This window comes from Dermacentor albipictus, chromosome 6 (genome assembly GCF_038994185.2).
Source record: "Dermacentor albipictus isolate Rhodes 1998 colony chromosome 6, USDA_Dalb.pri_finalv2, whole genome shotgun sequence".
NCBI classification, from domain to species: domain Eukaryota; kingdom Metazoa; phylum Arthropoda; class Arachnida; order Ixodida; family Ixodidae; genus Dermacentor; species Dermacentor albipictus.
In genome coordinates, this window is record NC_091826.1 from 5,548,805 (window position 1) to 5,569,471 (window position 20,667).

A 20,667-nucleotide genomic window follows, 5' to 3' on the forward strand; every position below is an offset into this window, starting at 1 on the left:
CATTCATAGGTGTTTATCCCGTGAAGTCAATTGATTTTGTTGCAGGCAACGGACGAACCTACGGCTTTGTTCATTTTGTCCGCAAATGTTTGTTGGCTCTAGGCACGCAATCCTCCCGAAAGTATATTAGACCGTAGCAGATATGTCTAATAAAGGTGTTTTTTTATACAATATGTACAATTTATATACCCAGAAATGTGAGTCTACAAAAAGGTGAGGTAGCCTACGAGAACTGCATTGATTAAGGCCTGCGTTATATTATGCTTATAAAGCAGCACTGCCAGATTGAAACATGCGCGTGGACCCAAGCAGCACTTTGCGTTTGAACTTCGCAGCGCTGCTTTGTAACTCTACGAGAAGGCTACGGAGAAATTCATCTTTATCTGGGCGCGCCAAGAGCAGTGGGAAACGTATGGGCTGGTTCACTGCACTCAGCGGCCGATTCGAATGGCGGCGGCAGCAGCACTATAAAACCACGCGAGGACGAAGGGCGGGAACAGCGCTCACCATTAAAATGAAGGTTTATAGTAAACGTTCGAAAGCGTAGCTCTCTCCTTTAGACCCCGTGATGTTCTAGCGCTACACTTTCGACATGAATGAACAACAAGTTGCTCTATTTGCTCTCTTAATTCGTGTTCACCTGAGAAGAGAGCACGCAGGAGAGCAGGAAGCAGATGAAGCAGTAGGAGAGCGTGACGAACGTCTTTTTGGACGGCAGCCGGGCTTCCAAATCCACGAGCATCTCTTGAAGCGCGCTGTTAACCAACGCCAGCTGGGGGCAAAATATATAAAGATCTTGTACGGCGAGGTAGAGAAATGAAGGGAACATATAGCATCTGTTCTTGTATTGAGTAGAAATTCTTGCACACGACGTCATCTTCCTCACGCCACACGCCGTTGGTTGCCAGTTAGAGCGATTGTGTTTATCTGCGGGGAGCCGCTGCCTCTCATTTGCAGCACCGCGGGCGAAAGCGCGAGCTACAAATCAGCATCCGCGTGGCGCACAAGTAATACTATCAGATTTGGATGTGTGATTTCTTGGGCTCAATTCGAGGCAGGTCGCTGAGTCACGCACACAATAGGTCGCTATGAAAACATGACAATGGTGCTGTGTTTTCAGCTCCGCAAACACTTCTGCCGCACGCAAAATCATGGCCTTTGAGATTGACTTCTGTAACCGAAATAGCCGTTGCTGGGTCTTGGATTTAGACATCACCTATAATTATTCTTCCTGGCCACGTTTTACGCGTACGCCAAGCCAAATTCCTCAGTGTTGGCGGAGTGTGCGCACACGACGAACAAAAATCAAGGTGACGTACAGCTCTAAGCTAACAATGAGCAAAGGTGTGGTCCCACGCACGCTGGTTCAACAGCCATATTGTGCTCATGCACTTTCCAGCTGCCGCAATGGGAATTAATCTGGAGCTTGCAGTTTCCTTCACAGCCCGTGAGTTGTTTTGCGACATCAGCTCAAGGATCTCGGTGAAAAGCGCACTAACCTGTGCGGCCAGAGATTGTAGGATGAACGCAGCGAAGAAACAGCCGCTGGCCGCGCGCGGAAATGTGAAGGAGCCCAGGGCCATCGGCAGTGCGATGAAAGGCACAGCTTGACCTGCGCCGACGCAGCGCTGAAGCATGCTTTCGTGACGGAGGGCACCCATACGCGTTGGCTGACATTACGACGCGCGCATAACCGGCAAACTAAGAATTCGGTGAATTCGCGAGCACACATAAAGCGCAGTCTGGAGAAGCGCTCGGTACAGGTTGCACTTTTGCGAAGCCAGCTGCCGTGACGTATTTGAGCGCGTTGGCTTCAAGTCAAGCTTGCCAAGTAAGTTCTTTATTTCGGGAAATCCTCGGCGCAAGCACACACACGCCGTTCCGTCCCGCCGGCCTGCTCCGCCGACTACTTCGAGTTCGTTGCTCCCCGCATGCCGACCGCGTGCGCGCGCCTTCTCCCTCACGCCCACCGTGCCGCGCCTCTGCCCTGCGCAGTTGCCTACCGTCTCGTGCCTGCGACTCTACGCCGCCTCGCGTTGGCCCGGTACCCTCGCAAGTTCTTTTATTATTCACATGAAGATAAGTGTATTGCGTGTATGGCATAATGGTGGGGCCCTATAACTCTCGTAGGAGTTGTGGAGGGGGCCCCTATGTTATATGCTGTTACATAAACACTAGAGCGCGTGAGAATGTGAGACAGTACAAATATGGTTCATACTCACTCAGAAAGTGACGCGACCATAAAAGAGTGAAGGTTAGTTTTGTAGTCGATAAATGGCTGTTGTGCTGTTAGGTCTGTTGGTAATTTATTCCAGAGCTGCGATGCGATACGCGAGAATGTAAATGATCCATAATTAGTGCGAGATTTCGGAACGGTTTGCGTTTTCGAGGTAACTGATCGTAATGGGTATGTGGCATTTTGACAATTATTTTTACAGAACGACATAGTATAATTTTGTGCGATATTTTGTAAAGCAAAACGAGAACGTGGAAATCAATGTTATGTTTCGCGGGTAGTATATTAAGTAATGCGTACGTGAATGTGACTCAGTCCGATCTGCTTAGGAAGAGAATAGCTCGAAGCGCAGTTTGTTGTGCTGCAATAATAGGCAATAAAGTCGTAGGGTGCATGAGTCCGTATATGGTAATAGCATACGTAATATGTGATTGTATAAAACTGACATAAAGAGTATGGAGTGTGTTCAAAGGAAAAATGTAATGTAGTTTATACAGTATTGGGATTTTCTTATAGCTGGTTAGTGTAGTTTCGTGGCCATGTTTATGCCACTTAGTTGAGTGTCAAGGTAGACGACTCAAAATTTCGTCTCGTTAACCATTTGTAAAGGAGAGTTGTTGAAGTTTATTGATTTAGGCTCAATTATTCGGGTGTTTTCTTGCAGCAAAATATGTATAGATACTTGAAGAATAGTTGAAAACAAACGCTTGCCATCAGCAGAGCGTTTCTTTGGCAATAGAACTGTTCTTGCGGAAGTAAAACTTGCGGGTTTTAGAAGATAGCTCCAGAACCTATTTCTTGAAGTGCTATCCTTTTGAGATGATGTGCTAGGGATCGCGGCTCTCCAAGTGTGAATTTACGCAAACGTGGCCGATGGAGAGACATGGATGAGATGGAACCGGGGCACGCAATGGATGCCGAGACCGCCATGAGTAGGGTGCCTCGATGTCCTGCTCGCTCGCCGCAGCAACCTGCAGGGTGGAGGCGTTCTTTGACGCCATTGCCACGCTCGCGTTTCGATGGCGTCCCTCGGAGCTGGCATGAGATTGGCGGCGGTTTTCTCCACCCGGTGACATCGAGGCATCCTGAGCGGAGCGGGGGCACCGGGAGTATCGCATCGTGCTGTCCTCGCAACACTCGCGTGCGAAGGAATCGACGCACGCGCGAGCACACGGCGCCGAGGTTTGAGCGCCAGTCGCGCCCACGAGGGCGGTGCACGCTTCTGGCCGGGACGAGCTCACCCGGTCGTTCGGCGTCCGGCACGGTCGGCGAGCCCCTCAAAGCCGCCATGTGTCCCATGGCCGAAAAGGTCATCACGCTGCCGGCCATGTTGTAAAGCACCGCGTTGACGGCCAGGAAAACGTGCGAGCTGTGACGGCACCACAGTGTCAGTCTGACTGTAAAGCAATCGTCGTCGCTCCTAGCTGGTTGCAGTAACAGCTGACCTTTTCGACTTATCATGTGCTGTGGTTCGAGAGGGACTGTGTGGTCTTCGACTTTTGTAGGGCAGCGCGAACACGATGATAATAGGACGAAACAGATAACAAGCCGTAAATACTTCATTGCGTCACGCACACATATGTTCGCACTAAACTCGAATACGCATTACCATCTCCTTAGAAACGTTCGTTCTCTGTGCACAGAGGAAGCGCAATCTGGGGCTAGGGCCTAGGCGCTATGTCATTTCATCTTCCATTAGTTCCATGACAAGCTTCTCGTACATTTTGTTGACGACAGTACACACATTAAAGGAGTACTGACACGAAAATTCGAATTCGAGTTAACGTGTGAGATTGATTTTTGTGGGCAAAAACACATCGTCTGCAAAATATAAACGGCTAATATAGCTTAGAACACATTTAAAATCAATTTTAAAGTACGCGCGCGCGCAGTCAACCGAAAAACGTAACACCTCGCGACATCGACATCAAGAAAGGTATGTGAACAACCGAGAAAACGCTACGTCATGAGTTTGCGCTGCCGTCGGAGCGGGCACTGATGCAGTCCGATAATCTTCCACAAAGACTACGACCTGTCTACGCCACAGGCGTAGACAGGTCGTCTAGCATCCGGGGCCCATAGGTCTTCTGTCACGCATACCCCCCGGGGGTAATCAGGAAGGCGAGGATATCAAAATTTTCCGGGGATGGCGGTGGTGATGTTTCAGCACCAGTACAGCCACCTTAGACCCCCCTCCCCCTTCGCTTTCGTTCCCAATGAGCGCTAATGTAGCAGGTATACAGGCTGCTTTATATTCTGCACCAAATAACACAGGATGCTGCATTGATAACCTGTGATAGCCACGTTTGCACATCTGCTGTCAGACTGTAAGGCTTGTCAGACAATACAGATAAAGTTTTAATTAGCGATTTTAGAGGCAGTATTGCATTTGCAAAATCGAAGCCCGACAGTCATAAGTTGCCAAACAACTTCAGAAAAATTGTCGTAGGTACTACGGCGTGCAGTGTTTTGGCTGTCGCCAGCCCTGAACCGAAACGAGAATTAGGTAGCGCGTCAACGACGCTCATCTCCACAGCCTATCAGAAAACAACACCTGCTTCCTTGCAGCGCAGGCGCTAATGCGATGACAATCACGAGTTCTCTTCATTCTGATCCATAATGCCTTTCTTTATTTTCGCTGCTATTGGAAAACGTGATCATCCGAGATGCGGTACCGCCACAAGATTGCAAACGGAATAGAGCACGCTCCGCGTGGATTCCTGGCGTCGCCATGCAAAACACGAGAAGGCCACCATGAAGCCCGTGCGGGCGAAAGCTTGCGCTACTGTTGGTCAGCACTGGCAATGGAGCGGATAGAGAGATCGACGTCACTGGTGCACTATTTCATATTTCTTTCAGTACTGCCATACAGTGCTAAAGAACTGCAGGCTCTAGTGTCCAAGACAATTTTGTTTAGAAGTGAAGTTTTTGTTGATTTAATAATATGACTTTGGGTCCTCAATTTCTGAATTGCAATCTTTCCTCTATAATTGCCAATTAAGCAATTATTTAAGATCTCCTTATCAAATTACCTCCCATATTTTGAACGATACAGAATTCCTAATAGTCACAAAGACACATACCCTGATAAAATACCGGGAGAAGCTTCACAAAATTCATCATTTTACAAAATTCCGTGTAGATGAGGCAGGACGCTGGATTCGTGACATGATGTCAAACAAACACAACAGGAGGAGGAGGTAGAGTAGGAGGGAAAGAAGGAAGGTCAACCAGATGCACGTTCGGTTTGCTACCCTAGATAGCGAAAGGTGTTGTAACGGAAGAAAAGAAAGGAGAGGGAAGGGAGAAGGTACTATCAGAGTGAATACGCGATGTTGTAAATTACTTCATGCCTATAATGGTCACTGAGGCCAGTCGATTTCGCGTAACGTGGCAGTACTCGCTTCACTTTGTGAGCCTGCGACGCGTATGGCCATGGTCCGAGAATCTTAGTCTGAAAACGGTCCGCTATCTAATCCGTTTTGCCGAGGCAAAGCCGCCGCACAGCACACTTTTGGGAAATGGAGCCTGTACCTAAGCAGGTGCCGCGCGAGGCGATGGTGTTTGAAAAGAGCTTCGGTGGAGTGCGCATGGAGCGAGAAGTAGTCGCAGACTACTTCTCGCTTCATGTCACAGAGTACAGACATGTCACAATTACAGACTTGTCACAATTAGTCACAGAGTACAGACTTGTGGCAGCAGCGGCAGCGCAACCAACACGCTGGCTTAAACTGTCCTGCAATTCTTTACAGTTGCTGCTGCTCTTGTGCTTGGAACGTGGCTTTGCTCGGATCGATGTAAGCGGCTGTCTGCAATCTAATCGTCAAGATCAAGCTGCATATGACAGTTGCCTTCACTAAGTCCTGCGTCACGGCCCAAACAGCTGAAGCGCCACCATTCACTACATAAGAAGTGGTCGCCAAGTGCTTCCTCGTCTTGTGGCACCAGCGGCAGCGCAGCCAACACGCTGTCTTAAACTGTCCTGCAGTTTTTTACAGGTTTGTGTAGTTTTTCTTTTTCTAGCTGTAATATCCGATCAAGTTTCGCATTCTCGCTGCTGCTGCCTCTACTGCCTAGTTTTTTGCGCCACATTGAAAATCTTGGTTGCGTTGCTTTTCGTCCATGTCATCGTGCCTGCCTGTTAACTCTCTCAGTTATGAGGCCTTAGAAGATGGAACTTGCGCAAAATGTGATCTTGACATTGAAGCTGATGCTCATTTCATGACATGTTGCGTCTGCAGTAATATTTACCATCTTGGTGATTGCTCGGGCGTCGCCGAAACGACTTTCAAATCAAAGGGGGAAGAATATAAGAAAGCCTGGAGGTGTCAGCATTGCCGCAAGAGCAAAACAAGTGCGCCTTGCATGAATAGTAATATGGAACCCTCTGTAGCTTCTCTGCTTCTTGACATCAACCGCAAGCTTGATGAATTATTACCCCTAAAGAAAACGGTGGATGGCATTGAGGCACCATTGTAGTTAATGTCAAACAAATATGACTAAATACTTGCTCAAGTCTCCAAGCATGACGCTGAAATTAAGAGCATGAATTCCAGGCTTTCCAACCTTGAAAACTCCGGTGCCAATGACGAGGTACGAAAGTTGTCTGTTGCATCGAATTATCTGGAATACCAAAGCATAAAACTGAACCTTGAAATTCATGGCCTCAAAATGCATGAAGATGAGTCCCTAATCAACAAAATAAATGTGCTTGCGTCAAAGTTAGAGCTTGATCCCCTGACCAGTCAATCTGTTCTTGCCGTGAACAGGCTTCCTTCTAACCCTGATAAGATTCCCGGTGTTATCATACGCTTTGCGAAACAATCGGTAAGGGATCAATGGCTGAACAAACGTAAAGTACTGCTAACAGTAGGAAAAGGTGTTTTCATGTTGTAAAACCTAACTGCCCATAACAGGGAGCTTTTGAAGACCGCTAAAGACTGGACAAGTGCCAATGGATTCAGTTTCGTTTGGCACCGTTGCAGAAAAGTGTAAGGAAAAAAGAAGGCAGTCATGCGCACACGATCACCTGTGCTGCCGACCTTGATGAACTGAAATCATAAAACGTGTTTGATGAATGTCTTATACTGCCATGTCTTTCACAGGCTTGTTACCGCCATCAGATTTTGTTAATTATATTGGAAATTGTCATAGTCGGGCGACTAAATGCTTTCACCTAAACTTCCAGTCTGCTAGAAATAAAAAAGACGAACTTGATTTCTTCCTTGAAAGCCTGAAATTTCAGTTCGATTTCCTAATGCTCTCTGAGACGTGGTATGACCAATACTTTACCCCATGGTGCCTTCCGAGCTATCAGTCTTTTACTAGGTCCAGAACCACTTCGCGTGGAGGTGGTTTTAGCATGCTTGGGCAAGGTAATCTTTCAGTAAATTGCATTGATGAATTTTGCCTCTTGACGGAAGTCTTATCTGTGCTGCACGCACGAACAATTTTTTCTGTATTCTACCGTCCACACAGTGCGAATGTCGAGCGATTCTTGTCGCTTCTGGAGAAATTATTTTCATGTGCACATGCTCTACAATGTACAGTTGTTTTCGGTGGCGATTTCAAAATTGACGTGTTCACTGATACCGCAGCTAGTCGTGACGTTTTGCTTTTGTTGCAGGCATATGGTTGTCATAATACTATCTCGATTCCAACCAGGGTTACAGCCAACACATCTACCTGTACTGACCTTTTTTTGACAAACTTTCCCCAAGCTGACATAAAAGCCGGTGTTTTCACGTATGGTTTTAGCGACCACATGCCCATCTTCCTAAGCCTCATCCGTAATAATAAAAGAGAAAACAAATGTAACTTCACTTATCAAGCAATTACAATGCACCAGCTTGCACAGTTCCGAAATAAAATATCGCTGATTAACTGGGGGGATGTTTTTGCTGCGGATAATGCAGATGCTGTCTATGAAACATTCTTGCACACTTTTCGGGCTTGCTATAAAAAACATTTCCCACTTCGTACCAAACCTTTGCGTTCTTCGGATATCCGCAAACCCTTGATCACAACAGAATTGCTGTGTAAAATCAAGCCTAAAATAAAATTATATAATAGGTTCATTAAAACCCGGAATCCACATACCTGCAAATTTTTGAATCATTTCGGAAGCAATTAACAAACGAACTGCGCTGCGCTAAAGACCACTCTCATCTCGAGTACTTTCAATCCTGCTCGAATGACAGCCGTAAATTGTGGAAGCGGGTCAACGTTTTGTTGAATCGCGTGCCTGATTATCAGCCTCCAACAGGTATTTCGGAAAATGGCAATGTAGTTCCAGACGTGTGTTTGCCTGACACGTTTAACAATTACTTTACCAGCGTTGCAAGTACACCTATCAACATGAATGGTAGTCGTTACTCATCCGTTGATTGCTCCGATTCAGTTTTTTTGCATCCAACGGACGTACCTGAAATAATGTGCAAGTTCAGTGAACTTAATACCAGCAGCGTTTGTGATGTCAATGATATTCAAATTAAACCTGTGAAATACGTCCTAGATTTAATTACGCCTGTAATAATGCACGTCTACAATGTCTGCCTTTCTTCCGATGTATTCCCACGTCAGATGCATAAGTTTTGCCTTTATTCACGAAAGGAGATAAGAAATTGTTGACAAATTATAAACCAATTTCTATTCTCCCCGTATTTTCAAAAGATTTAGAAAAATAAATTTTTCAACGCATTTCTGATTTCCTCGAAAGCAGAAACTTTTTAACCGATTGTCAGTTTGCCTTTCGTAAAAATAAGTCTACTCAACTTGCTCTGCTTCAGCAAAAAGAATTCATTTTAGATAATTTTGATAAAGGCCTTCTTACTCTAGGGATTTTTATAGACTTTAGCAAGGCCTTTGATTGTATTAACCACGAGTTCTGTTATATAGAATGAATCGCTATGGTATTCGTGGCATTGCTTCAGACTTAATTAGGTCATATCTGTGCCATAGATGCCAATTTGGGCAAATTAATAAAATTTCATCCCAAGTTAAACCAGTCTATATTGGCGTTCCTCAGCGTAGCATTTTAGGCCCTCTTCTCTTTAATATCTTTGTTAATGATATTGTTAATGTAGATTCCCACACCAAGTTTATTTTATATGCTGATGATGCAACCACGTTGTTTTCTTCAAGTAATGCTGTAACACTTCTTACAGTTGCGAATTATGTGCTTAAAACATTATATATTTGGTCTGTCGAACATGGGTTGAAAATCAACACAGGCAAAACTAAAGCTATCTTGTTTCATGCAAAGAATAAGAATGCTCTCCTGAAGGATGACATTCAACTTGGCTCTTCAAAAATCATGCTCGTGAATTCCATTAAAACCTTAGGCGTTTTCTTTTATCGTGACATGTCTTGGAACTGTCATAATATTTTTTTAACAAACAAGCTTTCTCAAGTTTCGGGTATTCCTTTCACTACTAAACAGATTCCACAGAAAGTAAAACTTCTGCTCTATAACTATTTATTTTATTGCCACCTAAATTACGGCTGCCTGGTTTGGGGCACAACATCTGCCACTAATATTAATACTATTTTTTGTCTGCAAAAAAAGCTATCCGGGTTGTGAGCAAAGTACCATTTGACTTTGCAACTAATTCATTATTTAAAGACCTAAAGATACTTAAAGCTCCTGATCTCTTCAATTTTCGCTTAGCGTTAACATACGGTAAGGAGTGCCGGAAAAACATTAACCACGGCAAGTTTATAGCAAACTGGACAAGAGATAGAAGCTATTATGCTACAATATTTCCGGAATATGGGTTTTTGTCATATCCACGTACCAACTATGCGAAACAAAAGCTGTAATACACTTTACCGCAATTAATAAATAAGTTAATGAACGATGGTATTGATGTTTTCTTGCAGTAAAAACAAGTTATTAAATTACTTTGGTGCCTATTACCCTTTAATCTTTGTATAAGTAGGCTTATTTTTATTGAGTTGCATATTTTTTCTATTGCTATCTGCTGCATGAACACTTTATGAGATCATTTATTGTTTTTGTTTGTTTTGTTCTTTCTCTCTTACCCTCTGTTTTTGCCATGTGTTCGTTTTATGGGAATAAATTCATTCATTCATTCATTCAATTTATATATGTGCAATAAATGATGAATTAAGAAACTAAATGAAAAATCAGTAAGTTAACGGGCGTATTAAGCGCCAACATAGTTCAAAATAAACCACATGGCGAAATACTTCTGTAAACGGTGCACCGCCGTAGTTATAAAGACTGAGGCAAAGCCACCACAGAGCGCACTTTTGGGAAATGGAGCGAGTTTCCTTCTACTAAGAAGGGATAGCGTGAGACGATGGTGCTTGAAAAGAGCTTCGGTAGTGCATGCATGAAGCGAGAATCAGTCGCAGAGTACAATTACAAATTATGCATTCAACAATACGTTAAGTGTGTAAATATAAACACAATTAAATTAAGTGGCGTAATTAGCGATAAAGAAGTTCAAAATTAACCACATTCCACTATACGACTGTAAAGGGGGCACAGCCGTAGATAAAAACGTGCTGAGGCAAAGCCTCTATACAGCACACTTTTGAGAAGTGGAGCGAATTTGCTTGTACTAAGCAGAGACAGCGCGAAGCGATGGTGTTTGAAAAGAGCTTCCATGGAGCATTCGTGAAGCCAGAACCATTCACAATAACCAATTATGCAATGAACAATACATTAAGTGTGTAAATGAAAAGGTAATTAAATTGACAGGCCTATTTACCGCTAAGGAAGTTCAAGATTAACCACATTGCCCCATACGTCTGTAAAGGGTGCATCGCCGCAGTTATGAACATGATGAGGCAAAACCGATGTATAGCAAACTTTGGGGAAATGGAGCTAGTTTGCTTGTACTAAGCAGGGACAACGCGAGGCCATGGTGTTCCAAAAGAGCTTAGGTGGTGCATGCATGAAGCGAGAATCAGTGACAGAGTACAATTACCAATTATGGAATGAACAACGCATTAAGTGTGTAAATGTAAAGGTGAGTAAATTAACAGGCGTATTTATACCTAAAGAAGTTCAAAATTAATTACATTGCCGCGTATGACTGTATAGGGTGCAACGCCGCAGTTATAAGCATGCTGAGGCAAAGCCGCCGTACAGCACACTTTTGGGAAATGAGCGGGTTACTAAGCAGGAGGCGTTTGAAAAAGCTTCGGAGGTGCATGTATGAAGAGAGAATCAGTCGCAGAGTACAATTACCAATTATGCAATAAACAATACAATAAGTGTGTAAATGTAAAGGTAATGAAATTGACAGACCTGATTAGCCCTAACGAAGTTCAAAATTAAACACATTGCACTATACTACTGTAAAGTATGCACCACCGCTGTTAAAAACATGCTGAGGCAAAGCCGCAGTACACCACACTTTTGGGAAACGGAGCGAGTCTGATTGTACTAAGCAGGGACAGCGCGAGGCGATGCTGTGTGAAAAGAGCTTCCATGGAGCATGCATGAACCCAGAATCAGTCACAATCACCGATTATGCAATGAACGATACATTAAGTGTGTAAACGTAAATGTAATAAAATTGACAAGCCTAATTAGCGCTAACGAAGTTCTAAGTTAACCACATTGCACTATACGACTGTAAAGGGTACATTGCCATATTTCTAAACATGATGAGGGAAAGCCGCCATACAGCACAATTTTGAGAAATGGAGCCAATTTGCTTGTGCTAAGCAGGGACAACGCGAGCCAATGGTGTTCACAAAAGCTTCGGTGGTGAATTCATGAAGCGAGAATGACTCGCAGAGGACAATTACCAATTATGCAATTAACAATAAGTTAAGTGTGTAAATGTAAAGGTAATCAACGTAACAGCCATAATTACCGCTAAAGAAGCTCAAAATTAACCACATTGCTCTATACGACTGTAAAGGTTTCACCGCCATAGTTACAAACATACTGAAGCAAAACTAACGTACAGCGCACTTTGCGAAATGGAGCACGTTTGCTTGTACTAAGCAGGGACAGCGCGAGGAGATAGTGTTTTAAAGAACTTCGGTAGTGCATGCATGAAGCGAGAATCAGTCACCGAGTGCAATTACAAATTTTGCATTGAACAATACAATAAGATTGTAAATGTAAAGGTAATTAAATTCACAGACTTAATCAGCGCCAACAAAGTTCAAAATTAACCACTTTGCACTATACGACTGTAAAGGGTGCACCGCCGTAGTTATAAACATGCTGAGGCAAAGCGGCCGTAGAGCACACTTTTGGGAAATGGCGTCCTGTGTTCTGCTTGTCCCTGTGTCATTTTTTGCGCTATGTATCCCAGTCGAAATGGAGCGAGTTTGCTTGTATTAAGCAGGGACAGCGCGAGCCCAAAGTGTTTGAAAGGAGCTTCGCTGGAGCATGCATGAAGCCAGAATCAGTCCCACAGTACAATTGCCAATTATGCAATGAACAATAAATTAAGTGTGTAAACGTAAATGTAATTAAATTGGCAGGCCTAATTAGCGCCAAAGAAGTTCAACATAAACCACATTGCCCTATACGAGTGTAAAGGGTGCACCGCCACAGTTATAAACATGTTGAGGCAAAACCGACGTAGAGCACACTTTTGGGAAATGCAGCGAGTTTGCTTGTACTAAGCAGAGGCAGCGCGAGACGATGGTGTTTGAAAGAGCTTAGGTGGAGCATGCATGAAGGGAGAATCAGTCGCAGAGTACAATTACCAATTATGCAATGAACAAACGTAAGGTAAATAAATTGATAGGCGTAATTGGCGCTAACGAAGTTCAAAATTAACCAAATTGCACTATATGACTGTAAAGGGTGCGCCGCCTTAGTTATAAACATGTTGAGGGAAAGCCGCTATACAGCACACTTTTAGGAAATGGAGCGAATTTGCTTGTACTATGCAGGGACAACGCGAGGCGATGGTGTTCGAAAAGAGCTTCGGTGGTACATGCATGAAGGGAGAATCAGTCGCAGAGTACAATTACCAATTATACAATGAACAAACGTAAGGTAAATAAATTGATAGGCGTAATTGGCGCTAACGAAGTTCAATATTAACCAAATTGCACTACATGACTGTAAAGGGTGCGCCGCCTTAGTTATAAACATGTTGAAGGAAAGCCGCTATACAGCACACTTTTAGGAAATGGAGCGAATTTGCTTGTACTATGCAGGGACAACGCGAGGCGATGGTGTTCGAAAAGAGCTTCGGTGGTACATGCATGAAGGGAGAATCAGTCGCAGAGTACAATTACCAATTATGCAATGAACGAACGTAAGGTAAATAAATTGATAGGCGTAATTGGCGCTAACGAAGTTCAATATTAACCGAATTGCACTACATGACTGTAAAGGGTGCGCCGCCTTAGTTATAAACATGTTGAAGGAAAGCCGCTATACAGCACACTTTTAGGAAATGGAGCGAATTTGCTTGTACTATGCAGGGACAACGCGAGGCGATGGTGTTCGAAAAGAGCTTCGGTGGTACATGCATGAAGGGAGAATCAGTCGCAGAGTACAATTACCAATTATGCAATGAACAAACGTAAGGTAAATAAATTGATAGGCGTAATTGGCGCTAACGAAGTTCAATATTAACCAAATTGCACTATATGACTGTAAAGGGTGCGCCGCCTTAGTTATAAACATGTTGAGGGAAAGCCGCTATACAGCACACTTTTAGGAAGTGGAGCGAATTTGCTTGTACTATGCAGGGACAACGCGAGGCGATGGTGTTCGAAAAGAGCTTCGGTGGTACATGCATGAAGGGAGAATCAGTCGCAGAGTACAATTACCAATTATGCAATGAACAAACGTAAGGTAAATAAACTGATAGGCGTAATTGGCGCTAACGAAGTTCAATATTAACCAAATTGCACTACATGACTGTAAAGGGTGCGGCGCCTTAGTTATAAACATGTTGAGGGAAAGCCGCTATACAGCACACTTTTAGGAAATGGAGCGAATTTGCTTGTACTATGCAGGGACAACGCGAGGCGATGGTGTTCGAAAAGAGCTTCGGTGGTACATGCATGAAGGGAGAATCAGTCGCAGAGTACAATTACCAATTATGCAATGAACAAACGTAAGGTAAATAAATTGATAGGCGTAATTGGCGCTAACGAAGTTCAAAATTAACCATATTGCACTACATGACTGTAAAGGGTGCGCCGCCCTATAGTCGGATACAACTTTAGAAAAAAGGGGAGGCCCCGCCCAGATGACCGAAGCGGCGAAGTCACCGGCCGTCCGGCGCATGACGTCGGTCCAGAGTGCGCACCCATTGGTGGACGCTCGTGTGCATCCGCCTCGGAGGAGTAAACGCCCCCTTTTTTCTTAAGTTGTATCCGACTGTAGTTATAAACATGTTGAGGGAAAGCCGCTATACAGCACACTTTTGGGAAATGGAGCTTCACTTCACTTCACTTTATTTCCTTAAAGACCCTCATGTGAGGGTATTACATAAGGGGTGGGACACATGTAGGTTAACAACAGTAAACAGAAAAATGTTGAACGAGTTATGCAAACAAAAATGATTATTGTGATGCAAGCGCACGCGTAATTTGGTTAAGGAACATAGATAGGCATGTGATGGCAGCACGTTCTTGGGGAAGGTCGTTCCAGTCGCAGGCAGTCCGGGGGAAGAATGACGAAGCAAACGTTTTTGTGTTATGCAAACAAAAATGATTATTGTGATGCAAGCGCACGCGTAATTTGGTTAAGGAACATAGATAGGCATGTGATGGCAGCACGTTCTTGGGGCAGGTCGTTCCAGTCGCAGGCAGTCCGGGGAAGAATGACGAAGCAAAAGTTTTTGTGTGTGCTCGCGGTCGACACACCTGCTGCTGATGTCCGGTGCGAAGAGAGAAACGTGGTGGGGGGGGGGGGGAGGGGCAGATGTAGGGTTCCTGTGGTAGCTCGGAATAAAAGAATTTATGAAATAATCCCAAACTAGAAATGTGGCGACGAAGTGCAAGAGTAGGTAGGTTGGACTGCGATTTCAGAGATGATATGCTGATGTCAAAAGAGTACGAGGAATGAATGAATCTAGTTGCCCTGTTTTGAACTGATTCAAGTGAATTAGCAAGGTATACTTGTTTCAGGGACCAGATGGGCGATGCGTATTCTAATTTTGGTCGAACTAGTGATTTGTATGCGAGTAGCTTAACATGCAGGGGGGCAGAGTGGAGATGACGCTTTAGGAAACCAAGCGTTTTGTTAGCAGATGAAATAATATTCGCGATATGGCTACTCCACGTAAGATCATGACTAAGATGAACACCGAGATATTTATATGATTGGACAGGGTCGATAGGAACGTTAGAGATATTGTAGGGAAACAGGAGAGGATTACTGTGACGGTGGAAAGATATATATTTGCATTTGTTTATATTAAGTGTCATTAGCCAGTCGTTGCACCAGTTTTCTACCAGATTTAGGTTATTTTGTAGGGATTGTTGGTTAAAGGTGTCAGTAACTGTTTTGTAAATAACGCAATCGTCGCCAAACATACGAATATGGCAATCTAATTTCTGAGGTAGGTCGTTAATATGAATTAAAAACAAAAGAGGCCCTAGGACGGATCCTTGGGGTACCCCTGAGGAAACTGGTAGTAAGTTAGACATTTGTTTATTAATGACGACTGATTGGGAGCGGTGAGTCAAGAATTCTTTTATCCATGCTAGTATGTCACAATGCAAGTTTAGGCTGGAAAGTTTCAGAAATAGGCGGTTATGGGGTACCTTGTCAAATGCTTTAGCAAAGTCGAGGAAGATTGCGTCGGTTTGGAGATTAGCGTCAAGGTTGGCATGCAGGTCGTGAACAAAAATGGCTAGTTGAGTCTCACAGGAGTAACCTTTACGAAATCCATGCTGTGATGAGTGGAAGAAATTATTTGAGTCCAGAAACTGCATTGTTAAAGAGTAAATGACGTGCTCCATGAGCTTGCAGGGTATGCTGGTAAGTGATATGGGGCGGTAGTGAAATGGTGAATCTTTTTTACCTGACTTGTGGACTGGGACGACCTTCCCCACTTTCCAGTCGTGGGGTATGATACCTGTAGAAATGGACTGCGAAAATAGCAAGCATAAAAACTTGGTAGACGTGTGGCGAGTGTTTTTCAAGACCTTTGTGTTGATTTCATCAATGCCGGTAGATGAAGAAAGATTTAACTTATCTATAAGAAGGGATATGCTGGTTTCTGAGAACGTAACGGCTGGCATTGCAATTGTGGGGTCACTGGCTGTCATGAGGGGTGGTGGTTTTTGTTCTTTAGTGAATACAGATGCGAAGGCAGAATTAAATATGTTAGCGCACTCAACGTCTGAAATAACACGTCCAGAATCGTCAGTCAGGGTAACAACGCGCGAAGATTGGGGGTTTAAAAGCTGCCAGAATTTAGTCGGGTTATCTGTAAGTATGTTTGGCAAATCGATGGGGTAAAAGGACTCAAGAACTCAACCCACGCATGCAGTCGCCGCAGATACTTGCACACTTCGACGAGAACGCCGATACCGAAATCCACACTGACGCCAGTAGCCTAGGCCTCGGTGCCGTCCTAGTCTAGAGGAAAGACGGATTTGAAAGGGTGATATCTTATGCTAGCCGATCGCTGTCAAAAGCGGAAGGCAATTATTCTACGACTGAAAAGGAATGCTTCGCCATCATTTGGGCTACAGCAAAATTCTGCCCTTACCTATATGGCAGGCCATTCAAGGTGGTCAGCGACCATCACGCATTGTGTTGGCTAGCTAGCTTAAGGGACCCTTCAGGACGGCTGGCGCGGTGAAGCCTCAGACTGCAAGAATATGACGTCACGGTAATCTACAAGTCCGGACGAAAACACTCTGACGCCGACTGCCGCAAGACGACGAGGTCGACGACGCCTTCCTTGGAATAATAAGCACGGAAGATTTCACTTAACAGCGACGAGCAGGCCCGGAGCTAAAGGGCCTCGTCGAGTATTTGGAAAGGAACACCGACGTTGTCCCTAGGGCATTTAAGCGCGGGTTGTCTTCGTTCACGCTACAAAACAACCTGCTCGTGAAGACGAACTTCTCACCAGTCCGTGCGTTCCGTTAGCGCTGCATCCAGAAGTACTGCACGCCCAGCATGACGATCCAACCACTGGGCACCTTGGGTTCTCCCGGACGCTGTCGAGGATGCAGGAAAGGTATTACTGGCCGCGTGTGACCTCCGACGTCGCCCGTTAGTCAAGACATGCCGAGGCTGTCAGCGACGCATGAAACCACCGACAAGGCCAGCAGGATTACTACTGCCGATCGAAGCTCCTTGCCGACCATTTCCGACCGTTTTCGACAACAACCGACCGTGATTGCCGACCGTTTCGGCCGTCAACATCCGGAAATAAGTGGATTGTCGTGGTGATGGACTATCTCACCCGCTACGCTGAAACTAAAGCTTTACCGAAAGGAAGCGCAGCCGAAGTGGCGAAAGTTTTAGTCGAAACCATCCTGCTGCGACATGGTACCCCACCAGTCCTCATCACCGACAGAGGAACGGCCTTTACAGCAGAGTTCACCCACGCCATTCTGTAATACAGCCAGACATGCCACAGGAGGACAACTGCCTATCACGCGGAGACGAATGGTCTCACGGAGCACCTGAACAAAACCCTTGCCGACATGCTAGCAATGTACGTCGACGTCGAGCACAAGACGTAGGACGCGGTTCTGCCTTGCGTAACATTTGCCTATAACACGGCGGTGCAAGAAACAACACAGATCATGCCGTTCAAGCTGGTTTACGGCAGTAATCCGACGACTACTCTCGACGTCATGCTGCCGCACGTCTGCGACGAAGAGAATCTTCACGTCACCACCTATCCCCAGTGCGCTGAAGAAGCCCGACGCTCGCCCGCCTGCCGATCAAGAACCAACAGAGGACCAACAGCCTACACTACAACCTTCGAAGGCGCTAGGTCGAGTACCAGCCCGGCGGCCGTGTTTGGGTTTGAACCCCTATACGCCAACGAGGACTCAGGGAGAAACTTTTACGCTGCTATTTCGGACCATACAAGGTCATCCGGCGCATTGGCGCACTCGACTACGAGGTCCTGCCAGATGGCATTTCGCTATCACAGCCGCGCCGCTCACGACCCTGAAGTAGGTAATGTTGCGCGACTTAAGCCGTTACACCAGCGCTAATGAACTTTGGGGACTTCGCATAGCTGAACTTGGGACTTTTTGTTTTTGACTGTGTCTCCTTGGACTTCGTTTTTTGTTGTTGTTGTTCTGTTACTTTGTTTAATATGTGTCGTTTTGTGTTTCACTCTCCTGTCATGTTTGTAGCATCGGGACGTTGCCTTTTGAGAGGGAGAATTGACACGTGAACTCGTTTATCTTTTTACGGGTGAGCGCTTTTACCGTCTAAGAAATGTTATCGCTCAGCGCAGGACGTGCCTACATGTATCGGAAGTTTCTAGAATGTTATCGATGCATCTATCCGCTGTCTGTTGTCGCCGAACATTGTGTAATCTGATTGCATGTATGCGCGTTGCGAATGGTGTAGAACTTTGTGGAAGGCACGTGGGTCCCAGCGATTACTCCTGAACGTTCGATGACTGATGTATAAAAGCCGACGCGCTTGACCCACTGATCAGATTTTCAACGATCGCCGACTGTGTTCGCCGCTATCGTTGTGATTTAAGTGTGGCCTGTTTTTGTGGGCACAGGTTCGCCCAACGAAAGTTAGTTTTGGTAAATCACATTATTGCTACTGTGTTCTTTAACGTCACTACCACGTGACATTATAAACATGCTGAGGCAAAGCCGCCGTACAGAAACTTTTGGGAAATGGAGCGATGTATGCTTGTACTAAGCAGGGACAGCGTGAGGCGATAGTGTTTGAAAAGAACTTCGGTTGAGCTTGGATGAAGCGAGAATCAGTCACATATTACAATTACCACATAAGCAATGAATTATATATTAAGTGTGTAAATGTAAAGGGAATTAAATTAACAGGGTTAATTAGCGCTAAAGTAGTTAAAAATTAACCACATTGCATTATACGACTGTAAAGGGTGCACCGCCGTAGTTAGAAGCATGCTGAGGCAAAGCCGCCGTGCAGAAACCTTTGGGAAATGGAGCGATGTTTGCTTGTAGTAAGCAGGGACAGCGCGAGGCGACGATGTTTGAAAAGAACTTCGGTTGTGCTTGGATGAAGCGAGAATCAGTCACATAGTACAATTACCACATATGCAATGAATTATATATTAAGGGTGTAAATGTAAAGGGAATTAAATTAACAGGGTTAATTAGCGCTAAAGTAGTTAAAAATTAACCACATTGCATTATACGACTTAAAGGGTGCACCGCCGTAGTTAGAAGCATGCTGAGGCAAAGCCGCCGTGCAGAAACCTTTGGGAAATGGAGCGATGTTTGCTTGTAGTAAGCAGGGACAGCGCGAGGCGATGATGTTTGAAAAGAACTTCGGTTGTGCTTGGATGAAGCGAGAATCAGTCACATAGTACAATTACCACATATGCAATGAATTATATATTAAGTGTGGAAATGTAAAGGGAATTAAATTAACAGGGTTAATTAGCGCTAAAGTAGTTAAAAATTAACCACATTGCATTATACGACTGTAAAGGGTGCACCGCCGTAGTTAGAAGCATGCTGAGGCAAAGCCGCCGTGCAAAAACCTTTGGGAAATGGAGCGATGTTTGCTTGTAGTAAGCAGGGACAGCGCGAGGCGATGATGTTTGAAAAGAACTTCGGTTGTGCTTGGATGAAGCGAGAATCAGTCACATAGTACAATTACCACATAAGCAATGAATTATATATTAAGTGTGTAAATGTAAAGGGAATTAAATTAACAGGGTTAATTAGCGCTAAAGTAGTTTAAAATTAACCACATCGCATTATAAGACTGTAAAGGGTGCACCGCCGTAGTTAGAAGCATGCTGAGGCAAAGCCGCCGTGCAGAAACCTTTGGGAAATGGAGCGATGTTTGCTTGTAGTAAGCAGGGACAGCGCGAGGCGATGATGTTTGAAAAGAACTTCGGTTGTGCTTGGATGAAGCGAGAATCAGTCACATAGTACAATTACCACATAAGCAATGAATTATATATTAAGTGTGTAAATGTAAAGGGAATTAAATTAACAGGGTTAATTAGCGCTAAAGTAGTTTAAAATTAACCACATCGCATTATAAGACTGTAAAGGGTGCACCGCCGTAGTTAGAAGCATGCTGAGGCAAAGCCGCCGTGCAGAAACCTTTGGGAAATGCAGCGATGTTTGCTTGTAGTAAGCAGGGACAGCGCAAGGCGATGATGTTTGAAAAGAACTTCGGTTGTGCTTGGATGAAGCGAGAATCAGTCACATAGTACAATTACCACATAAGCAATGAATTATATATTAAGTGTGTAAATGTAAAGGGAATTAAATTAACAGGGTTAATTAGCGCTAAAGTAGTTTAA

The 20,667-nt window shown here is 44.6% G+C and overlaps 1 protein-coding gene across 3 annotated transcripts in view; it reads right to left on the reverse strand.

The window, feature by feature from the left end:
- LOC135921796 (sodium-dependent proline transporter-like) overlaps nucleotides 1–20,667 on the reverse strand; it is a 75,727-nt gene that overhangs the window by 28,506 nt on the left and 26,554 nt on the right. For 2 of the 3 annotated variants that reach the window (XM_065456112.2, XM_065456110.2), the window contains 3 exons: nucleotides 3,478–3,605; nucleotides 1,500–1,612; nucleotides 641–772 (listed from right to left, as the gene is read on the reverse strand). In XM_065456112.2, the coding sequence (XP_065312184.2) occupies nucleotides 641–772; nucleotides 1,500–1,612; nucleotides 3,478–3,605 (373 nt within the window). The remainder of the gene's footprint in view (nucleotides 1–640; nucleotides 773–1,499; nucleotides 1,613–3,477; nucleotides 3,606–20,667) is intronic. The other variant, XM_065456111.2, reaches the window with a different exon arrangement.